The following is a 22,002-nucleotide window of genomic DNA, read 5'->3' as shown; positions in this document are numbered from 1 at the left end:
AGTGTTTCTAGATATTTCTCAGGTCTTCCACAAAATATGGCATGAGGGATTATTACACAAAATAAAATTATGTTTTCCCCTGGCCTATTATCTGATCATACAATCGTACCTTAAGGAGAGATTTTTCGCAGTGAACCAGGGTACGGTGACTTCTGAGGTGGAAGAAGTGCTTGCAGGTGTGCCACAAGGGTCAATACTCGCTCCACTGTTGTACACAATTTTTACTACTGACATACCCACAAATGAGAACACACACCAGATACGCAGATGACACCGCCATATTAACAAGTCATCCCTCTTCTACATAAGCTTCACTTACAAAACCACATATCAACAATTGAAAAATGGAGCAATCTTTGGAAAATAGTTTACCCCTCAAAGACAAAACACATCACCTTTACACTCGTGAAACTTGTCTTAGGATATATAATGAACCTATTCCTCAATCCGACAAAGTTAACTATTTAGGACTTACTTTGATAGAAGACTAACTTGGAATCTACACACACGATTGAAAAACAGACACTCAACATTCAACTGACAATCAAAATTACAATTACAATCAAAACTTTCGACATATACATACCTACTCAAACCTATTTGGATGTACGGGTGCCCAGTTTGTGGATCGACCAGATATATTCCAATATTCAAAGATTACAAAGTTTTCAATCCAAAAGACTAATTGTTTCTGCTCCTTTTTTTACATAAGCAATAACACACTGGGGGGGGGGGGCAACGGTTTAGGCGTTGACATGGCGCTCATCACACATGACCCTGCATTCGAACCCGACATACTTACAAAATGGGCTTTTTTTTCAAAAACACTGGCACCCTGAGGGTTTATATGACATCTGCTGTTGCAAACCCTCGTTAAAAAAAAAAAAAAAAAAAAAAAAAAAAGAATATGGATAAGAGACCTCTTAAATGATTATAATTTTATTAATCAAGAACGGCTGCCAGTGGGTAGCTTTCTCTAAAATGCCCTTAATGCCTCAAACATAAATTAAAATCCAATCTGCTGGTTGTGTATAATACATGTACAGTTGTAGATACAAATAAATGAAGAAAAAAAATATTTTCATGGGCAAGCTGTCTTTTGAAGTCGTCAGACTAGCAGCTAATATATGTAATGACATATAGTTGAGCTAATTGTTATTTGCACAGAAAATAAATAATTTACCTACTATCTGGAGAAGCTGTCTTATTGAAGATTAATCTAAAACGATCTATCATGCGGACTAGTCTGAAGAGAGATGAAGGCAGGTCGTTTCTATCTGGGTCAATGCCAGATCCGCGCGGATCGAGATCGACGGAAGCCGGCCGCGGCGACCCGCTGGTCCCATACCTCACATTTTCCCCTCAAGCCCACACCTTCCTCCCTTCGGCCAAATTCGGCTTCCAAGTGCCACCTACACACCAAAAAAGTACTTTTTCTTAGTGGAACTCCTGTCACCCTGTCTGCGTACATACCATTTCCACGTTGAAAAAGATTTTTAGGTCCTGAAAGGACCTCTGTTTGCAAGAATTACCATCTAAAATATTTCATAGCGAAGTTCGGTACTAAACTTATCCATACACTGAAAAATCTACTTCTTTGAATCCATTCGACCTTGCAGCAGGTGCAGATTGCTGATCGCTCAGGTCCATACATATTTTTAATTGTATGTAGATCTTTGTAAAACTTTCATGTATGTGATATGTGTTATTTATTGAAACAAATCATGTACTTGCGTGAATTGAGGGGTAGGGTAGTAATGTTCCGAAGTTTTGGTTCAAGATATAAATCCGTTTTTAAAAATGAGGATTAACAATTTTTTGTTTTTTGTTTTTGGTTTGTATTTTCTATTTTGTAACAAGAATATATTGATTAATTTAATTAAAATTAATATATTAAGAATAAATTACAAATATCCCTATTCATTTTTGCGCAGTTTATTATGCGGAGCTAAATCCAACGTGATAAAAAATTTTAAAAGACAACGTAATCTTTATATACTCAAATATNTATATATATATCGATACAGGGCGTCGGAGGCCGCAACAGTTTAGGCGTTCACACTGCGCTCATCACTGTAAGGTAAAGTTCTCGGGTTCGAATCCAGCAGCATGTAACAAATATTCGAATCCAATATAAATGTGCTCTTTTTCAAAAACACCGGCACCTTGAGGGTTTATATGACCTCTGCTGTTGCGAACCCTCGTAAAATTAATAAATAAAAGATATGTTCTTTATAACAATGTAAAGTGAAGAGTTATTATGTTAAGTTTTTGAAATAACGTTGTCACTTATGGTATTCAAAATTAAAAGAGTTGAATATATTTTTTAAGAATTGTCCATTAAATTGTTTTGAAATAATTAAAGGAGTTCAAACAATATTCATGAAGAAGGGGGTGATTGATTTAAGCTTTTGTGTGTTCGTTAAAAAGAAAAATTTCTTCTAGAGGAGCTTAAATTGCTTATGTCTTGGAGTCGGTTGTTCCGGATGGGCCAGGGGATGGGCTATTGATTTTTCAAACAATTGCCGTGGCCCTTCTTACAACGGCTTAATAAATTTCATCATTTTGCAAATCGTTCATCCCTTTTAAATTGATTGTAATCAAGGTTCGCCCTTTCGTTCATTTTCATTGGTATTTCGTCGTTAATACTTGTCTCTCCGTTTATATTTCTGTTATCGGCTCGTTTATATGACAGCCCGGAGGAAAGTCAATGTTCATGTTAACGTTCTAATCATTGGTCTGGTCGTTGACATGAAACAGCAGATATGATCCGAATCGGCTTGCAAGCCAAGGTCGTCAGTGGGTGTTTTCTCCCAGTACACTGTCGCAACTGCAGCCAATTGTCATTAATTCCATTCCCCCACAAACTATTGTAGGCGATTAGAACGCATATCGTAATCGTCTCGATCTGTAAATATCCGACAAAGCCTCCTGTTTTGTAAGGCTTATTGATCGAATCGGCTCGCATTTTTATATATATATATTTTTTACATATGCGCTATTATTATATTGGCTTTTCCAAAAGTTTCTCCCGCCTTCCTTCCGGACGAGGCAAATTGTGGATTGAATAAACTACTGAACATGGCGGCTTCATCTCCATTAGACTTGCTTTTTACTGGATATAGCGACGATTTTTATCGAATTTTCCCTTATGCTGACAAAATCGTAAAGTAGAAAAAAAATAAAGGCATTTTATTAAGTTTTAGTAGTAGATTAGTAGAGAAAATGAGAGTGAGAGTATGAGAGTGAGATTGATTTGGAGAGACGACATTTAATTTAGAACTTGGATGTTATTATGTCCTGTTTGTGAGCCTTGGAGAAAATGTTTTACAGACGAGTAGTAGCTTAATGGAAATGGAGTGAAGAAGGTTAATTCATTTATTTTCGCTCAATCCATGTCTCTCCTGTTTTGTCCCTTTCTTTTCGAGTAGATTATACCGTACAAACATTTTCTGATCTAAGTCTGTTAAAATTTAATTTATCGATCAACATCGGACCGAGCAGTACGTCAACATTACGTTCAACACTACGTCGTATCCAGTTGGCATTGCTGTTCCTACCTGAAAATCTGAATCATTTCTAGATTACCAGTTTCAAAGAATTTATAGAGAAAACGTTTCTATTTGAGTTTCAGTGGGATTTCCTGAACGGAGTGTTTAAAAATCTGCAGGACCCGGTGAAAATACAGACAACAGGTGTTCAGCTTTCAACCTTCAACAAATCTAGTTCAGCAGGGAAACATCTGTCGCTGACTAATACACACAATGTAATAGTTTCGAGGGGAGTTTAATTCTTTCTATTAACTATAAAACTTCAATGTTACGGAGAGGATCGACCAGTTTTTTTTTCAATGTTGAAGAGGATCAGGTTTATGGTCTTGACTGAAGTTACAAATTTATGCAAACAATTCGCCGTTTTCGCGACATATATCATATATGTAACAACATGTAATATCAAATATGTAACATATAATTCATCAGCATTGCCCTGATGATGCGACTATATGTCGCGAAAGCTCGGCGAATTGTTTGCATAAATTTGTAACTTCATTTACCTGACCATATGACCATATAAGACCATAAACCTGATCCTCTTCAACATTATAAAACTTCAACTAAAGACGTCGAGGAATATTGTAATCGGTCCGTAGTTTTTAATGAAAGTGTGCTGAACATGAATTTCCCAACGTAAAGTTCGTCTCGACCACCCTGCATGTACATTATTTCGACATGCCACGTACTTTAGGGTTGCTTATTTATAGTTTCTCCCATACGTGGAGAGCAGAAAAGTTTAATCGGAAAATATTGTTTCATTGGCGTTCTCTTTTTCACAGAATTGTTTTTGTTCCTCCCTGCATAAAATTTAATCCTTATGTCTTGACATACATTTTTTTAACCTTATTACATTAAATTAATTTTAATTCAGGTGTTAGGGAGGACTTTGTTCATTTTTTGGCCTAATGCACAATTTTCTCAGAGATCCACTTTACACTTGAATTATCCTATAATTGCAAAAGACCAGCTTAATGTTCTATTTAAGTATAAGTTTAGGAATTTAATTAAATATACTCGACATACCTGGCACTACCGGTATGAATTTGTGGCGGAATTTAATTTCTAATGAATCTTTGTTTTTCTTTTATCTTCATTGTTTTCTTTAAATTTTGTTTTCGTTATTAAGTAGTTCTACTATTTCCTTTAATTGTAAAAAAAAGGCACTATCCTTATTTGTATTATCCAGCGACCTCCGGAAGGAGGTTTGTCTTTTTGCATGCTGTATAATAATTTGTTTTTTCTTATTTAATTGTGTGTTATGTACTATACAAATGATAATCTATAGAATCATTTATATTGAGAGGTTGCAGCGTTTTATTATTATTATTATTATTGTGTGGTGTTTAGTAACCGTTACTTGATGATTATTTGGAGGTCGTAAGATGCGGTCTGGTGTGACGTAGGTTTTAGAAAAACATTTTTTTTGTCGTGCCAACGTTTTGATCTTTAGTGAGATCAACTTCAGGGCTCAAAGTGTTTGTTTACTGTGTATATGTATCGTTACTATGATTTACAGAAGAACAACACAGTACATTACAAATGAGTATTTTGTCTTACCACATAGTCATGAATAGTATAGAAAAACTCTCTCATTGCACTCATTAAACACGCAAACACGTCCAATTGGTTTGACTTTCTCAAATCTTGTGTGTTTCGGTAATTCATTTCATTTGTATTCCTATTAATTTGCTTGTTACAGGCAGTTTAAACAAAAACAAATCTTTTTGATGTTCATTAAATATATATAAGGGGGCGTCGGTGGCCGCAATGGTGCGTTGACACTGCGTTCATCACTGTAAGGTAAAGGTCCGGGTTCGAATCCAGCGGTCCTGCATTTCAACCCGACATACTTACAAACTTACAAATGCGCTTTTTTCCAAAAGCATCGGCATTCGAAGGGTTAATAATATAACCTCGTAGTTGAAATATAGAAAAAAAAATATAAGTAGTATTGAGGCATATTCTGTTGAATAAAACAACTTGAGAGATTGATTGACTCGGTGTGACGGAGGGCTGGGTGACTTCTCTTATCATGTGTAACATGCTAGACGTTAATCATGTATCATTTATCTCATTTGCTTATTGCCACTAAAAATCCTACTTAAAAGTAATTGAAACATCAGTTGTAAAAATCATATGTACCCACAAAAAATTAAAAACACTATTAAACAACTGTCATTACTTTATGTACATAAGACGTCTGTGCGCCGGCAATGTTCATTGTAGAAATTGCATTTCCGCAACACTGGTGTATTTACAGTACGTATCTGTAGGGAGCATTTGCATTGGGCAAATAACATTTATTTGTATGGCTTCGATAAACCCGTTTTCTTTTTGACTCCAACACAGGTCCCACCGGAACCTGTACTAATAATAACACATTTACAGCCAAATACATATTGAATGATCCAAACAACTATAAAATACGACATGGAAAAATGGCGTAATGGTTTTTCAGTACGTTTAATACAATGAACCAATATTTTTCTCCCCCCCCCAAAAAAAAAAAAAAAAAAAAACCGCACCACAGGTTTATATTTATTTTTTTATATTTTTTTTCCAACTACGAGATTTTATTAACCCTCGGAATGCCGGTGCTTTTAAAACAAAACCCAGTTGTAAGTATATCGGGTTCGAATGCAGGGTGTTTTAACTACGAGGTTATATAATGCCCCATGGCCAAGAAAAAACTAAAATAGTGACTGTTAGTCAATGATTATTCGGAGATCGTGAGATGCGGTCTGGGGTGACGTAGGTTTTAGAAAAACGTTTTCTTTATCGTGCCAATGTTTCGATCTTTATTGAGATCATCTTCAGGGCCTGGGATTTATAAACATTGTTTAAATTTTACAAATACATATAGGATGTGAAAAAATGAATTTATACAATACTAGAAAATTTTAGATTAAACAAAAAATAATAATTGATACACTGCTAGAAAATTTTAGATTAAAAAAATGAATTTATACGCTGTTAAAATTTTCTAGCATTGTATAAATTCATTTTGTTTAATCTAAAATTTATAGCATTGTATACATTCATTTTTTCACATCCTACATATATTCGTAAAATTTAAACAATGTTTATAAATGCCGGGCCCTGAAGATGATCTCAATAAAGATCGAAACGTTGGCACGATAAAGAAAATGTTTTTCTAAACCTACTTCACACCAGACCGCATCTCACGATCTCTGAATAATTTTAAGAGAACGTTGTCCGGAGTCAAGGCTTTGTTACTTGTATTTTTAGTAGTAGAAATATTGGTATATGTTTTTTAAAAATGTTACTTTTCCCGATACTATAAATGTATAAGTTAAGAAAAAGATGAGCTAGTGCTGAAATAAAACTACAATTTTTCTTATATTAACTGTAAATATTGTAATTTTCGATAAAACATTCTTCATTGCTAAATTGTATGTTTTTTAAATGTATGTAATAAATATAATTGCTGAATGAAAACCAGAGGCTAAATCCATTAGTAGCGGACATTTTTTCCAACTTTTGTTTGGACGTTTCATCACGTCCTCTTTCTATTGTTAAAACGACATTTATCACAATTACGGGTGTCACTCATATCGAAGATGCTTTCGTGTTCTTAGTACGCAGCGTAGATCAGGAGTGATTCATGATGAAAGGATTGACCTGTCTTTCTTACATATTTAACTATTTTAAAAACTCCTTCCTATTTTAACTTTTTTAAACCTATTTTAACTTTCCTCCTTAACTATTTTAAAAATTCCTTTAATATTTATTGTTTAAAAAATTACAACTCAGTGTTATTGCATTGTACTTGTTGTTATCCAACAAATCATAAAGTACCACAGTTACAATGGGTGCAAATTATGTCGAATAGAAGAATTGATGTAATAAATTTACGATAAAAGACAAGTGCGAAATTAAATTCCACCCCAAGGGTGTTATTCAGTTTGCTCAAACGGGAAGTTGAAGAGGTCGGATCGATATGGAGTTAAAAGCCTCATTCCTCCGTTCTCAAAACTAGGACCAAGTCCATTTGCTTTTGTCCGGCTTATTGGACTCGGACAATTTGATATATTATCAATTAACTATTAGATGTATAGTAGCGTAAAATGATATTTTAAAAAACAGGATAAATATTTTAACTGAAACCGTGTTTTAATTAAAGATAACATACCTTGCACGAAATTTTCCATTTTTACTCGACTTTTGAATAAAGTGGACTTGCCTGGGTAGCGCACGTTTTTTATTTATTTATTGTTTTTATTTATTTTTTGAAAGGAAAGAAAATGTCTAATTTGACTTTTTTTATGTATATTAGTGAATATTACATGTAAACAGATGTATTTCACCCCTATTTTTGTTTGTTAATACCGTAATTAGTTTAGTTTAATTATCTATTTATTTGTGTTATCCCTTATGTTGTCTTATCAATTGTGTAGAGTTGCAATTATTACCAGAAAACCTCATCCCACATCGCCAGGCTAAATCTCATATCTACATAGTTTTGTATTCAATCTCTTACAGCTTTCATCGAGAAAAGACGATTCTCTAATTGATATTTCAAAGTTTCATGTTTCATTTCATGTGCAAACATTCATGTTTGCTTAAATAAATATTAATTGGCAAAAGTCAGCCATCAACAGTCAGTCATAAATATTAGATTTTCAAATAGGTGTTTATTAAAATTAAAAACAACATATAATTATGTAGATTAACTAATCATTATTTATTAATTGCATTTTATTTTTATTATAAATAATAATTTTTTGTGTCTTTTGCAACAATTCAGTTTTGAAATTGAAAAAAAGCAATAAATAAAAATACAAATACAAATGTTTAAATATATTGTAGAATTTATAAAAATTTTAACGAACAATGAGATATTTATTATTATTATTATTTAAAAAAAAGGATTGCAGAAAGTTTCCAAACGTACCCAAGGACGTCGATGGGGATGCTATAAAAAGATAAGGTTAAGTTGAAAAAGGGTGGAGTGTAAACATAGTTAGATAAAGTTCTCGTGTATTCGTTACATTTCATTTTGAAATAAATTTAAGTGATAAGTAAAATTAATATATGTTTTGTTAATAACGTTGGAACTTTTAGAAAAGCCTCGAGGTTACCAAGTAATTAAAAAAACAAGCAAGAAGTAAAGAGCAACGTTTTATAATTAAAAGAAACGAATAACATTAATCGTTGGAAGGGAGGTAGAGAGGAAGAGAATCAGGATGCTCATACAAAGTACATAGTTGGACTTAGTTGTAATTTAACGCTAAAATGGCGAATCTCATTTCTTCTCCCTTCTCCGGATCGATCAGGTTCAACCGACTTGTTACTTTATACATCTCATTTTCGGCACCGAAAATAAACATAAAATCTTTAACTCGAATTTGCCGTTATCCGACTAAAAGATGAAAAGTATCATAAAAACCAAAGTGTTTATTAGACCATCACCTCCAATTTAAACTTTAGCCTTTCAAAACGTTTTAGCAAGGCGACATTCAAACGCTTTATCTCTTCATCAGAAAATGTCTGGTCAAATCGTCAAATACAAAGAATCTTATAAAAATAGGCGTTTATGAGGGAAGCATCATAGTACGTATTGAAATTTTATTTGCAAACGGTTTGTTAAGTATATCTGTTGCACCGTACTATTTTTGTTGTGTGGATATTTTGGCGTGACAAACAATCCGGATCGAAGCAAAGGATCAAAAGCAAAAGCTCTAAATATCGGCAAAAGTTGGCTAGTGGATTAAGTGTGTATGTTGCACAAGGGGGTGGCCGACAGACTCTTGATTCCACAGTGAGCGTTTACAGCCCTGCTACGCCGGTGAAAAGGATTTACTGCGCTCATAAAACGGGACTGAATTAAAAACACCGCTGGAATCCGAGATAGGGGATTTTACGAGCCAATTTGGCACATTACACACAGCAAAGTTTGGAAAAAATTCGGTGAAATGTGTTAAGGGGAAGCGCTGCTGTTTTAGGGGGGGCGGACTTCGTATGGCTAATGAGAGTGACATATGCAATTGTTTTGATCGAAACGTTTGTAGAGAGAAAGACCGACATGGGTTGATGTGTCACGTAATTGGTCCAAACTTTTTTGTTTTTCTACACTCCAAAATATCGGACACGTATACACACTTCTTGTAAACAACAGGCCCTTGTTTCGCGATTTTTTTTTTTAATTTGAAATTTTTTAAATATTAAATTCACTATTTTTCGTGGTCCGCTTGACCGATTAATAACATTCAATTTAATTAAGATTTTAAGTTGAGATAAAAAAGTCAAGTGTCACGAGCGGGATTCGAACCCACGACCTTCGGCTTGATACACCGCTAGCTTACCACTTGAGCTATCGTGACTTCGATCCCTTCTGGCACCAACTTCCCATTTCAATCCCACCTTTTTTAAATATTCTAATTAAACCATTCTACATGCTCGAATCAACCATGTGAATATATCAGTTTGTAGCATTTTTTTAATGCAGATTGAAATAAAAATGTTCTAAAAGCTCTCAAAGTTTTTCAATAACCAAACGATTTCTAAAAACCAAATATTTTTCAAGTGAATTAGGTAATAATTTTTTTTCCGGGAAAATAATGATTATTTCCTCCCCTCAATGTAACTAGTTGTATATAAGTTCATGTATCCGTAAATTACATATTGTAAATAATAATTACAGATTGTAATAAAAAAATAAAAAAAATTTTTACCGCTAAAATTGAAAGATGAAATTTTTTAATATTTTTATTTCGCCGTTCTACTTGCTCAAATCAACTATGTGAATACAGCATGTTTTATGCAGATAGCAATAAAAATATAGTAAAACCTATCAAGGTTTATCAATAATAAAAAAATTCTAAAAACCAAATATTTTTCAAGTAAACTAGTTTATTTTTTTTCGTGGGAGGGAAAAATATGAAATTTAGGTTTAGCACCTCTAGAGACTCTTAAATATAATTTTTTGTTTGAATTTAAATTAATAAATTTTTTGACCCCCAAAGTTTGACCGATTTTTAAGATGGTTTGGAATATCTGATTAAAAGGCTAAAAGGATTTTAACGTCAAACATGCCATTAGAAAGAAGAGGAATGTAGCTTTATAAGGAGGTATGGACCATAAAAATATATAAATTATTTCTATAAATATTTCTTTCTATACAAAAAATAAGATAATTATTTGTCAAAAAAATTAACCTCTTTTTTAAATGTTTGATACAGTTATAAAATGCATTTTCTTTAAAGCGAATTATCAATTATGAAAATCGGTTTTCTAGGTTTTGAGAAAAATGGTGTTAGATAGAGTCAGGGAAATAGGAATTCGAGTCACGGCAGAAAGAAGGTTTTTCCAATTATCAGACAAAAAATTAATTCACACAGATTTCCTCGAAAGTTAGTATCTAAAGGGTTTTTAACTCTAGAATTACGATAATGAGGTAAAATCCAAGTTTTGACCACGTTCTGACCTACTTTACTTACAGAATGTTTGTAAAAATATGCAAAAAGTTGGATTTTGTTGATTTATCTTTTTAAATCATGTCAAATTACAATATTCTGCGTCGTACAACAGTTTTTGTTTTTATGTCAACTAATAATGAAATTATTACACCAATTTTTTTTTTTTTAATTTTACGAAGGTATTTCAACCTTTTTTTATTTTATTTTTATTTTTTAAGCTCATTTGTAAGTATGTCAGGTTCGAATGCAGGGCCTCTCTGCAAGAGTGACAGGGAGTGTTTTTATTTATATTTAAAAAAAAATATATATATATATTTTCTCTATGACTGCCATTGGCTTTTTTTTGCATTTTCATGCACACTCCACCAGCATACCAAGGCATATTGAATATATGATTATATGAGGGAGTAATATATTTTAAGCAGATGGGAAGTGTTACATTTGTTACACTGAAGTTGTTTTGTGTTAAATCAATGTGATAGCATCATTTTAAACAGTCGTCCATAATCAGGCCTACATATTTTATTTAATAGAATTGATCTAAACAATAATTCGAAATTCCTATTTATTTCTTACTTAAGCATTAAGAGTTATGACTAATTGAATGTACAACCTGATTTTGTGGACAAAATTGTACTGGCATCATGTTGTCTACATAATAAGTCGAGCACAGACACAATATTTTGAAATGATGCGGCTTCAGTTCTACTTCCTGAAGCAGCTCTACTGAATTTACATACTACAAAAAGAAAATCTGGAAGCATTCCATGTTCAAGAGAACTTTAAAGAATATTTTGCAGCTAAGGCAACTCGATTGTGTATGAAGGGGCAGAATTCATAAATAAATAAGCTATTCATAAATCAAATCTGTACTGTTCTGTCTAAAAATTGTAAAGGTTTACATTGGTTAACTCCATGATTACGACTAAGAACTGACACCTGCACAACGAGATAACGAGATGGGCGTGATCTCCCTAAATATGTACTAGCTAAAGAAAACTGTACTGTGACAGCGTGTGAGAAGGGGGAGTTTAACGGTGATAGCAGTGTAAACACAGTAGTGATTCGATTAATAATAATATATTACTCTGTTAAGATATTAATTGTGTTGGGCTTATTACTTACATGAATTATTAATAATGCATCTTTGGAATACCATGGATTTGAATCCTCTCTGAGATATGGACTTTTTTTTATCTCAAATCTCATGTTTAAAAATTATTAATTACAGAATGAAATTGAAACCAATAAATTATCAATATTTGATTACACTTACTATTATAGGAACTAATCAACAGCTTTAGGGTTATGCCACATGATGGTAAATCCATTCTAAAGAAATTATATTGTTATTATAAGTTTAAGAACGTTTTGTACATTCATTGTTGAAACATTGTTTTTCTTTGACCATTTGATTGTATTTCAGGATGAAGTACTGGCAATAACGGAAAAGGTGGTCATCCGGGTGGAAGACCTCCTGACTTGGATAACACAGTCTTCTGATTGGACGTGGGGGCGGGGGGCCATCTGGGAGCGTGACTGCCCCCAGGCAGAATCCGCCCCTTACAATCCTATAGCCCTGGATATGGAAGACATCAACAAGGAGAAACTCTTGCTAGGTCTGTACAAAATTAAAATTTTGTGAAGAAAGCATGCTGCTTCTAATTTAGATTCTTTAAAGATTACACTAAAGTTACATGCATATTAAGAACACAAACGGAAAACCCAAATAATTCACTCCAACTTTACTGAACCAATTGCACAAAGCTCAAATTGCTTCAACTGTAAAAGACATTCTAAGATTTCCTTTTGATGTCTATGAGGTATTCTGGATTTTTTGTCTTTTCCTGTCAAAGCAGCCAGTGTCCACGCAAGAAGAAATAGTATGTAATACGCAGTAACAAATTTATTACAATTAAAACGTTGAACATGATTGCAGAATAGGAAAAGACCAGCAATTGCCACAAGCAGAATCTAACTTTAATAATCTAATCTTGATGATATGTACATGTTGCAATACACATGGCAAAACTGTAAAGATAATAAGAAGGATGAGGATACTTGTATACTCTAATTCTCTTTTTCAGTTTTCATATTGAACATTCCTAATAAATTTTTCAGGTGAAAAACATTGGGAGACGATGACAGGAGTTGTGGTGCTGAGCTACCCAAGATACTGTAGGTTTCGTGGGATTTTGAAGCGGCTAGAAGGAGTTGAGGACAAGTGGATGAAGGCAGCACTGACCGTCGCCCTTGGTGGATTCACTACGCCCTGGAAAGATACGAGAATTCTCTTTTGCAAAGACACTTTTGACTACCCAGAGCTGGAAGGTCATGAACTGCTCTGTAACCACCTTGGTACTGTCAATTATTTCATTGGCTAGGTGTAACATATTTTGAACTCAAACTTGATTACACTTATTTATTTTTATTTATATGTTAGAAAATTTGTAAAAAGTCTAAGCCTCGTATTTTGATTTCAATTATTTCAAACTATATGACACACATTATCCCGTAAAATAACAAAGTTACAAAATAAAACTGGTTTTTCAAATAGAACGGTGTTACTTTTTGTCACAATGTTTTGGAAGTAAATACATTCTACATACAAATGAGAAGACATGCATAAATTTTGAAATTAGTCACATATAAGAAAAGACATTTAAAGATTTTTTCATTTTTTATTTAAAGATTTAACAATATTATCCTTCTTCTTGGTGCTTATACTATTTTTTATTATTATTTAATTAATTTTAAATTGATGAAATTACTACAGAAGTTTCTCAAACTGGCTACCTTCAATGAGGAAGCATATGGGGCTATGGAGGTCGAGTGGTTAAGGTGTCCCATTCATATTTGGACACCAGCAGTTCAGGGTTCGAATCCGACAGTGACCCTGGCTTTTTAATTGATAGTGGTAGGAAAGGTAGTGTATTGTAAAGTAGGTATTGTAAAGTGGTTTGATCCCTTGCCCATGTCACATGATGGGAGTAGGACATTAAGCCTTCCTGTGTGACGGAAACTACTTTACCGGAGGGTCTATAAAGAAAAACTTGCACGATCCATTTTTTAATTGTAGCACATCCCTTATAAAAATTTTTGTCTCAGGTCTTCTTCTGACACATTAGGGTTGCATTCTGTATTTACTTTTTGTTTAAGAGGCCCCATTTAAAAAGTCCATCAGTGTCAAGTCTGCGAACAAGTTGGCCATTAGACTGCACCACATGTTCCAATCTATTTTTCATTGACTACGGTTTTTAGAAATTCTATTACAAACCCTGGTGAAAATGCATGATTAAGCTGACTTTACAATGGAACCTTTTCAGTGAGTATTGGAAAAATGTCTCCCAAAGGTTTAAGTAATTGGCTACAGTGAATGTTCATCTATAAAACCTGTTTTTCTCCTGCAAGTCCAAGCTCAAAACGAAAATAACCATCAATTCCTCAGATGTCATGAACTATGTTTTCTAGGCTTCAAACAAAAAGTTATTTAGCTATTGTTAAATGTGACCAATTTCAATATATATATATATATATTTTTTTTTTTCCTTTATTAAGATTGAAATGTTGGCACGATAAAGAAAATGTTTTTCTAAAACCAACATCACACCAGACTGCATCTCACGACCTCCAAATAATCATTTCTTTTTGTGTTGTCCTCAGAAGAGCCAGTATAATAAAAAATAAATATAAATGAATTTAACAAAATTTATACCTTCCATTTATAAAATCCAAGTTTTACTTTGTAATTCTTTCATTTTGAAATGAGGGAGGGGTCATGTAGCATTGAAAAAGTAATTGAAAAATAATTAAATATGAGTCTTTTACTTTTTTCAAATTTTGCACAATAAAAGTGTCACAAATAACTAGTCACTTATTGTTTTCATTTTTAATTGTGGAGAAATTATCATTTCATAATACAGTTTGTACTCAGTAAAATAAAAAATTCTTTTTTGCCGTTATGAATTAATTATAAAGATGTATTAAATATAAAAATCATAATTAAAATATCATAATTTTTATTATTAAATAGATTATTTCCAAAAGAAAATTTTCTTCCATAACTCACAATCTTTAAAATTACTTTGCAATAGCAAAATCAAAATAATAATTAACAATTGATTTCTAATATTGGTTATTTTAAATATTAGATATTAATTATCATATTTTCTAGGTCAAATTTAACTTTAATTTATCTTAACTTAATGTTAATACTTTAAATTTGTGTCGAACATATGTAACGAAAATAAACGTTTGAGCAGTTTGAATAATATTTAGTCCCAAGAGGCTATTAAGTTTTTGTTGTTGTTTGTCAACTAATGAAAATAACATTATAATACTTTTCCAGCTCCAAAACTTAAAGGAAGGCCACGGAAAAGAAAAAAGGCTAGTGTTTCTCCAGGGGAATCCGAGTCTGAAAGTGAAAGTTCACAGTCGACCAGCTCATCTACCTCAAAAGCGAAGGTGGCACCTCCAAAAGTTGGTTTGGTCAAGCCGAGGCTGCGCTGCACTTTAGAAGTTAGGAAACCATCAAGGGGACCATCCTTAGAAGAACGTAACTTCATGACATCCCTCCACCTCTTTATGAAAGAACGCAAGACTCCGATCAACAAAATCCCCATAGTTGGATTTAAAGAGGGTAATTTTTATTGTTTATTTTCTATATTTTAGACCCAAATTTGGCACTTTTTCTTTAATTAAATGTTGATATTAAAAATTTAAAAAATAAACGCTAAGAGTCACAACTTGCTAAATGTGGAGAAGTATTTTTATATTTCATTTTTTCGTGTATATAATGTATGTACATAGTACACAAACCTAGTGAAACTTGCATGTATATAAATAATAAATAATTTTTCAGTTAATCTGTTTCAACTGTACAAAAAGGTAAAAGAACTTGGAGGTTATGATGCTGTATCCTCAGGAAAATTGTGGAAATTTGTTTATGAAGTAATGGGAGGTGATATGTCAAGCACAAGTGCTGCAACGCTTTCCAGGAGGCATTACGAAAAGTATGATCTCACTCATGCTCTTGAAGAGAATTTGTGCCTAAATAATTATATTTATTTTTTCAGACTGCTTTTACCTTTTGAACGGCATATGAATGGGAACAACAGATCTAATCAAAACGTCAAATTAAAGTCGCTACCACCAGTGCCCATACCACAACTTGAAATAAAGGTGATTATACATTTCTAATAGTAAATCCTTTGAAAAGAAAAAATATATAAAACTATAAACTAGATCCCCATCCTAGAAAAATTGTTCATTTAAATAAGCATTTTTCTGACAGGCCAAGTCCTCGTCATCATTACGTGGTATAAGACTGAAACAAGAAAAAGTAGTACGCGAGAAAGAGAACATACCACAAAGACGGCCGTCAACTTCTGTTGTCGTTGAGCCTGAGATAATAGATTTGGTCAGCGATGAAACACCTGAGAAAGTTGGTATCTTACAATGCATGACTGCACGGATAAAAGCCAAATTAACCCAACATAACAAAATGTGCAAAATAAAGTGTCATCATTTCAAAAATATCTGTCTGTTGTGCCATTCATAGTCTTAAGTTAACCATTTCATTTTTCATTCTCTGTCAATACGTGTAGAAAAGTTGCTAACACTGACCATTTCATTATCATATTTAGGATCAGTTTTAATTACTTTTATTACATTTTACTCTCCAGTGATGATTCATTTTGAATAAATAACATTATTTGCATTTCAGAGTGTGACATCGATGCCAAGAGCTTTGAGCCCACTGATAAAAAAACAAAAATTAGAAATTCTGAAAGAAGGCGGTCTTGAAGTGACACCTGTCGGAAGCAGAGCATCTGTCATCAAACAAGCCACTCCACAGTCATCGCCACCTCCTACAACTAGCTTCCAACCACTGTCACCTCCAGGGAACAAAATTTCGATAACGGTGACACCCGACATGTCACATCTACTCTGCCCTCCTGGGCCGTCTAAGCGGACAATTTATGACAATCCGAGGGATTTTTACACCGGTGCGTCCAAGGATGTCTTCCATCCGCCTCCAAAACGGTTTTCACTCCCAGAGGTGTTAGACCTACGGACCAAACCTAAGATCAATATCGGGTCCAATTTAGAAATTACACTTGTCCCTCCCAAGAACGCCAAACCTCAATTACCCAAGAAAAAAGTTTCTCTTGGATCACCAAAAACTCCACATGTTTACCACCCCTACCCAGGCAACTACAAACCTTACAAACAGTCTAGCTTTGTAGATTTTTCTGCTTTATATAATCCAGTTATCCATCCGACATCATTCCAATCACAGCCTCCACGTCCCGACCATCTTCATCTGTATAAGGAATTTTTAAGAAGACAAGCTGTTTTTCCTTCACTAATCAAAGATGGATCTACGTCAATAACACTTGTTGGACAAACTCCAACTTCCAAATGACCAACAAAATAAAAAAATTTTAAAAAATTCAAACACCGAATAAAATTGTTTATTTTTCATATGTCAACATTAATTGGGACAATTTTGTCAGATATTTTGATTTGTTCAAAGTATTTTTGTACTGGATGGTACTTTATACATATATCGATTATTAAAGATCTCAACACTTATAAAACCGAAGTTTATTATAATTAATAGATCTATCACTTTTTATATTTGAAACGTCTTGAGCGTTGAAGCATTTATTTTCAGTGTATATAACATAAAAAGTGTGTAATCTATTATTTAAAGAACTAAACGGTAAGTGGCAAATTGGAGATAGTAAATAAGGTAAGCTAAAATTATAATTAAAAAAAGAAAAAAGAAAAGAAGGAAACTTCCTTTGTATAGCCACTCCAAATTTATTACTGAGTTTGTAAATATGACTAAATAGAATGATAGTAATAATAGAATTGTTTAAATTGATACAGCAGACTGTTAATTGCTACATGTATATATAATAAATATACACACACAAACTTATACATATATAATATCAGGATCAATTACTGCTTAACAACAGCAAAAAAGTTCATAATTACTTAAAAATTAGGTTCTTTTTTTAACCAGATTGGTGCCAATGATCTGACAATATTTTACAATTTAAAGCCCACTTATTTGTTAAATATATGTGTTCATTTTCTTTTATATGCAATTACATATCTTGTTTTGTATGCAGAAAAACAAAAACAGCTTTACTTAGATTTTAACAAAACCTTTGTTTGTAGTTTAATGTTTAGGACGTAGTATTTTATAATGAATAAACGGAAGAGGAAATAGAAATTAGGTTTTTTATACATTTTAAGAACGCATAAAAGTAAGAAATTATATTCCTAATGATTGTAATGGATGTTTTCATATGACTTTATTTCCAATGCTTGTTTTAACAAGTTGAAATGTGATTTTTCAAAAGTTAATACAAAAATATCACATAAGTAAGTGAATTTAAACTACAATATGATATTGCTAAGTTTCCATAACATAAAGTTTATAAAAAAAAAATACTGAAACCATTAAAGTAAATTGGATTAGTAATTAATTAGAAGTCAGCATAGGATAGTTTTAAATGTCTCTGCTTTCATAATATTTGAAATGAAATTGAACCTTATTATGAATGTTGGTTTGCAATTACAAAAAAAAAATTGACTCATTTTTCAAATATGAAAACATTTTTGCCTCTCATGGCAAGTATTTTTTATGTTCAGAAAACGCATATTGAATGTATGTAAAAATACTACAATTACTTGATAAAGTGTGTTGGCTTTATTATAAAACTAGTTACTGTGATGTTTTAATAAGTTCAATTATAAAATTATTTGTGTAAAATCTTTTACTTTTATAATAAAAAGATATTAGGTAAACTATCTGATTTTATTTTCAAAACTATTTCACAAAAATTCTCTTCTAAATAGAGGGGAGTTAAATTGGTCCAATTTTTATTTATTAAACGACGGCTTATTGCTTTATTTACATCAACAAAAATTAAGAGTTACCAACCAATCCCTGTTGAAAAAATGTAAGTACACTAAGTGAATTATAAAATTTAAACTTAAAAAAATAAAGATATTCATAAATATACTGATGGACAAAATAAAAAAAAGCACTACCCTTAAATTTTAATGTATTTAGGTTTATTCATATTTTGCATACCAAAAATAGATTTGGTTGTAAAAATAAGACATTTAAAAAGAAAATGTATACCTAATTCTTTAAAAAAAATTTAAAAAATAATAATCAAAACCAAATAAAAATGTAAAAAAAAACTTTTTTGTCCCTTTTAATACCAAGTATTTCCACCTGTGGTTCGTATCACGTCCGTTAAGTGCCTTTGCATTCCTTGAAAAAGATTTCTGATAAAATCCTGACTGTTTATTTCCCAGTGATCAAAAACAGCCATTTCTAGGGTGGGTGTTGTTAGGAACTGGCATTCACCGTTGTACTCATCGCTTAAGTTGTCCCCTAATATGCACGATTGGGTTCAAATTTCAAAATTACAATTTGGACTTCGAGTTAACCACATGAAACACCCAATACTACCATCAGGTAATCATCCACAATACAGGTCCTAGCACTGTCATTCATTAGCAAGAATCTCTCACCGATGTCCTCTGGTCAATCTCAGTAGGGACAGTGTTTAAATAAAATCTTAATTTTAAAAAGGATATAGACAAAAATGCAAAAAATTGACCTTAAAAAAAGTCAAAGTTTAACTGTAAGAACAGTACTGATCCCTTTGTCTGAATCTGTCTCACACTCAGAAGTGGATATTTCTAAATATAAAAATGGACCAATGGTAGTTAAAATATAACAAATATATAAATCAATGTAAGTCGTCTACATATTTTGTGTTTATTTACACCAACCAATGTATTTTAGTTAAAAATAATTCTTTCCTGTTTAAACTCAAGAGGCGATTATGTTATGAGCAACACTTCTGAGTAGCTCAAGTGGTTAGAGCAGTGGCATATTGAGGTTGTGGGTTCAAATCCCACTCATGACAATAGCTTTTTCATCATGCCTTAGATTAAAAGTATAATTTTCATACAAATTTCCAGTCTGGTTTGTCGTTTTTCTTGAACTAAACACCAATTTGTTTTCAATTACTTGTATTTTATGTGCTATGCATTTCAGGCTACATATCTGGTTCCCCCTTAAAAGCTACAAAATTTTTTTGAAATCCATAAATACCTACCTATTAATTAAAACAGTTAGAAATCTATATATAGTAATAATTTCAGTTAATTATACTTTTAATGTAAGGAGTGGGTTCCTGCTTAAAAAGAATAATTAATTGAAATAATTAATATGGTCAATTAGACCACTAAACATGAATGGATTAATATAATAATGTTTATTTAATAATTTATTAATAAAAAATAAGTTTATACAAAACAAAGTACAATAACATTATACAGCATCCTGCTGGAGTTAGAAATCAATATTTATGTAGGGGAAATACTGGTTATTTGAGCTAAATAGAACTCAGCAGCAAAATGTGATAAGTGAAATAATTAACAAATGGGTAATGTACAATTTTGTATGGAAGTTGAGTGACTCGTTTCGGAGCAATTGAGAGGATAGAAATCCTACAACATTGCACGAAGTCAAAATAATGACTTCATGACTACCAATAAATATTTAAGGCAAAATTTCTTTGTAGTGAATGCACTCAGACCTCAAATAATTAATAAAACACCTGTAATCATGAAATGGTAAATTACGTTACCAGATACGTTATTCTCAAGAAAAATCTAAAAATTCTTATTGATCTGGTAGTACAAAATCATTCAATCAACCCTAAAATTGCTAAACTCAATCAAAGCAAAATTTAAATTAGAGCCTTTCAGGATTCAAACAGTTTAAGGATCATACTTAAAAAAATACAGCACCGTTGTAAATTTGTGTATTTATTTAATTTGTGACACTCTTTTCCTCAAATTCAGTATCATCCACATTCCAATCGTACTGGACAATTTACTGGATGTAAACGTAGATTTCAGAACAGAAATGCCTAAGCACACCTCACCAGCAAATGAAAATTCTTTACCATCAAATCCCAACTCCCATAAAAATGTATGATCAGGCAAAGCGTTAATCCAACCTGAAAACCTTGAAATATTAGTCACTTGACTAAGGAATTCAAAAACAATGATAAGAAAGAAAATAAAGTAAAAATTAATCACCCAATCGTTATAGAAGGCCTAGAAAATTTAATTTTGAAATTAATTATAAGCAAATTAAAAAATTTATTAAGGCGTTTAAAGTGTACATATTTTCTTATATATATTTAATAATTATCATAATAAATTATTTCATGAATTCAAGTTTAGAAAAAATGCTTAAATCCTCAAATACTATTAGAAGAAAAATATCAAAATAAATTTTGAATAAATGCTAAAAGTCCATTGTAAAATCGAAGAAAGTCTTAAGAAAATATATTTTCTTGAATTCCACCTTGTTTTCTAAAGAAAATTTTGAATTGTTTAACTTTTAACCCATTCCAGGGGACTGCAGCATTTGAGTGGTTAGCATCTCTCTGCTTGTAGACACTGCAGTCGTGGGTTTGTTTCCCACACCGCCCCTGGCCCTTTTTTTCACACATCCCTTCCCCACAACTATATATGATGAAATAATTGGTGGAATCGGTATTCTGGCTTATACTTAAGCCCATAAGGTCATTCAATAAATAATTTTTTTTTTAAATTCCAACAAAATATGAACAAACTTGTCTCCTGAAACAAATTAAGCGTTAAAACTGAAAAATAATAAGATTGTAACTCATAATGGAGATTGTGCAAGGAACAAAGTTTACACCATTGTCCAAAATATTTAATATCCATTCATTTCGATTCTTATGTAAAATGACTGGTGGCATTGGTGGCAGAGGGAAAGTCAGCAGACCACAGTTTTAGCCTTGTTTACTCAGAGCAGTGGGAAAGGTAAGCAGACCACAGTTTTAGTCTTGCTTACTCAGAGCAGAGGGAAAAGTAAGCTAAGCAGACCATCATTTTAGCATTGTTTACATCTTAATCTCTAGCCATTT

The 22,002-nt window shown here is 32.3% G+C and overlaps 1 protein-coding gene across 3 annotated transcripts in view; it reads left to right on the top strand.

The window, feature by feature from the left end:
• LOC106673060 (AT-rich interactive domain-containing protein 5B-like) overlaps positions 1-18,820 on the top strand; it is a 57,225-nt gene extending 38,405 nt beyond the window's left edge. The window contains exons 1-8 of one of the 3 annotated variants that reach the window (XM_014404992.2): positions 12,629-12,876; positions 12,933-13,056; positions 13,115-13,351; positions 15,342-15,632; positions 15,855-16,005; positions 16,069-16,174; positions 16,287-16,436; positions 16,719-18,820. In XM_014404992.2, coding sequence (XP_014260478.1) covers positions 12,996-13,056; positions 13,115-13,351; positions 15,342-15,632; positions 15,855-16,005; positions 16,069-16,174; positions 16,287-16,436; positions 16,719-17,420 — 1,698 coding nt within the window. In that variant the 5' untranslated portion in view covers positions 12,629-12,876; positions 12,933-12,995 and the 3' untranslated portion in view covers positions 17,421-18,820. The other 2 variants (XM_014404989.2, XM_014404990.2) reach the window with 2 other exon arrangements.
• The last annotated feature ends 3,182 nt before the right edge of the window (positions 18,821-22,002 follow it).

The sequence above is a fragment of the Cimex lectularius genome, unplaced genomic scaffold (assembly GCF_000648675.2).
Source record: "Cimex lectularius strain Harlan isolate CLEC.00 unplaced genomic scaffold, Clec_2.1 scaffold99, whole genome shotgun sequence".
In the NCBI taxonomy this organism is placed as follows: Eukaryota; Metazoa; Arthropoda; class Insecta; order Hemiptera; family Cimicidae; genus Cimex; species Cimex lectularius.
Note: the sequence above shows the minus strand (reverse complement) of the source record. Positions and strands in the feature narration are given on the sequence as shown.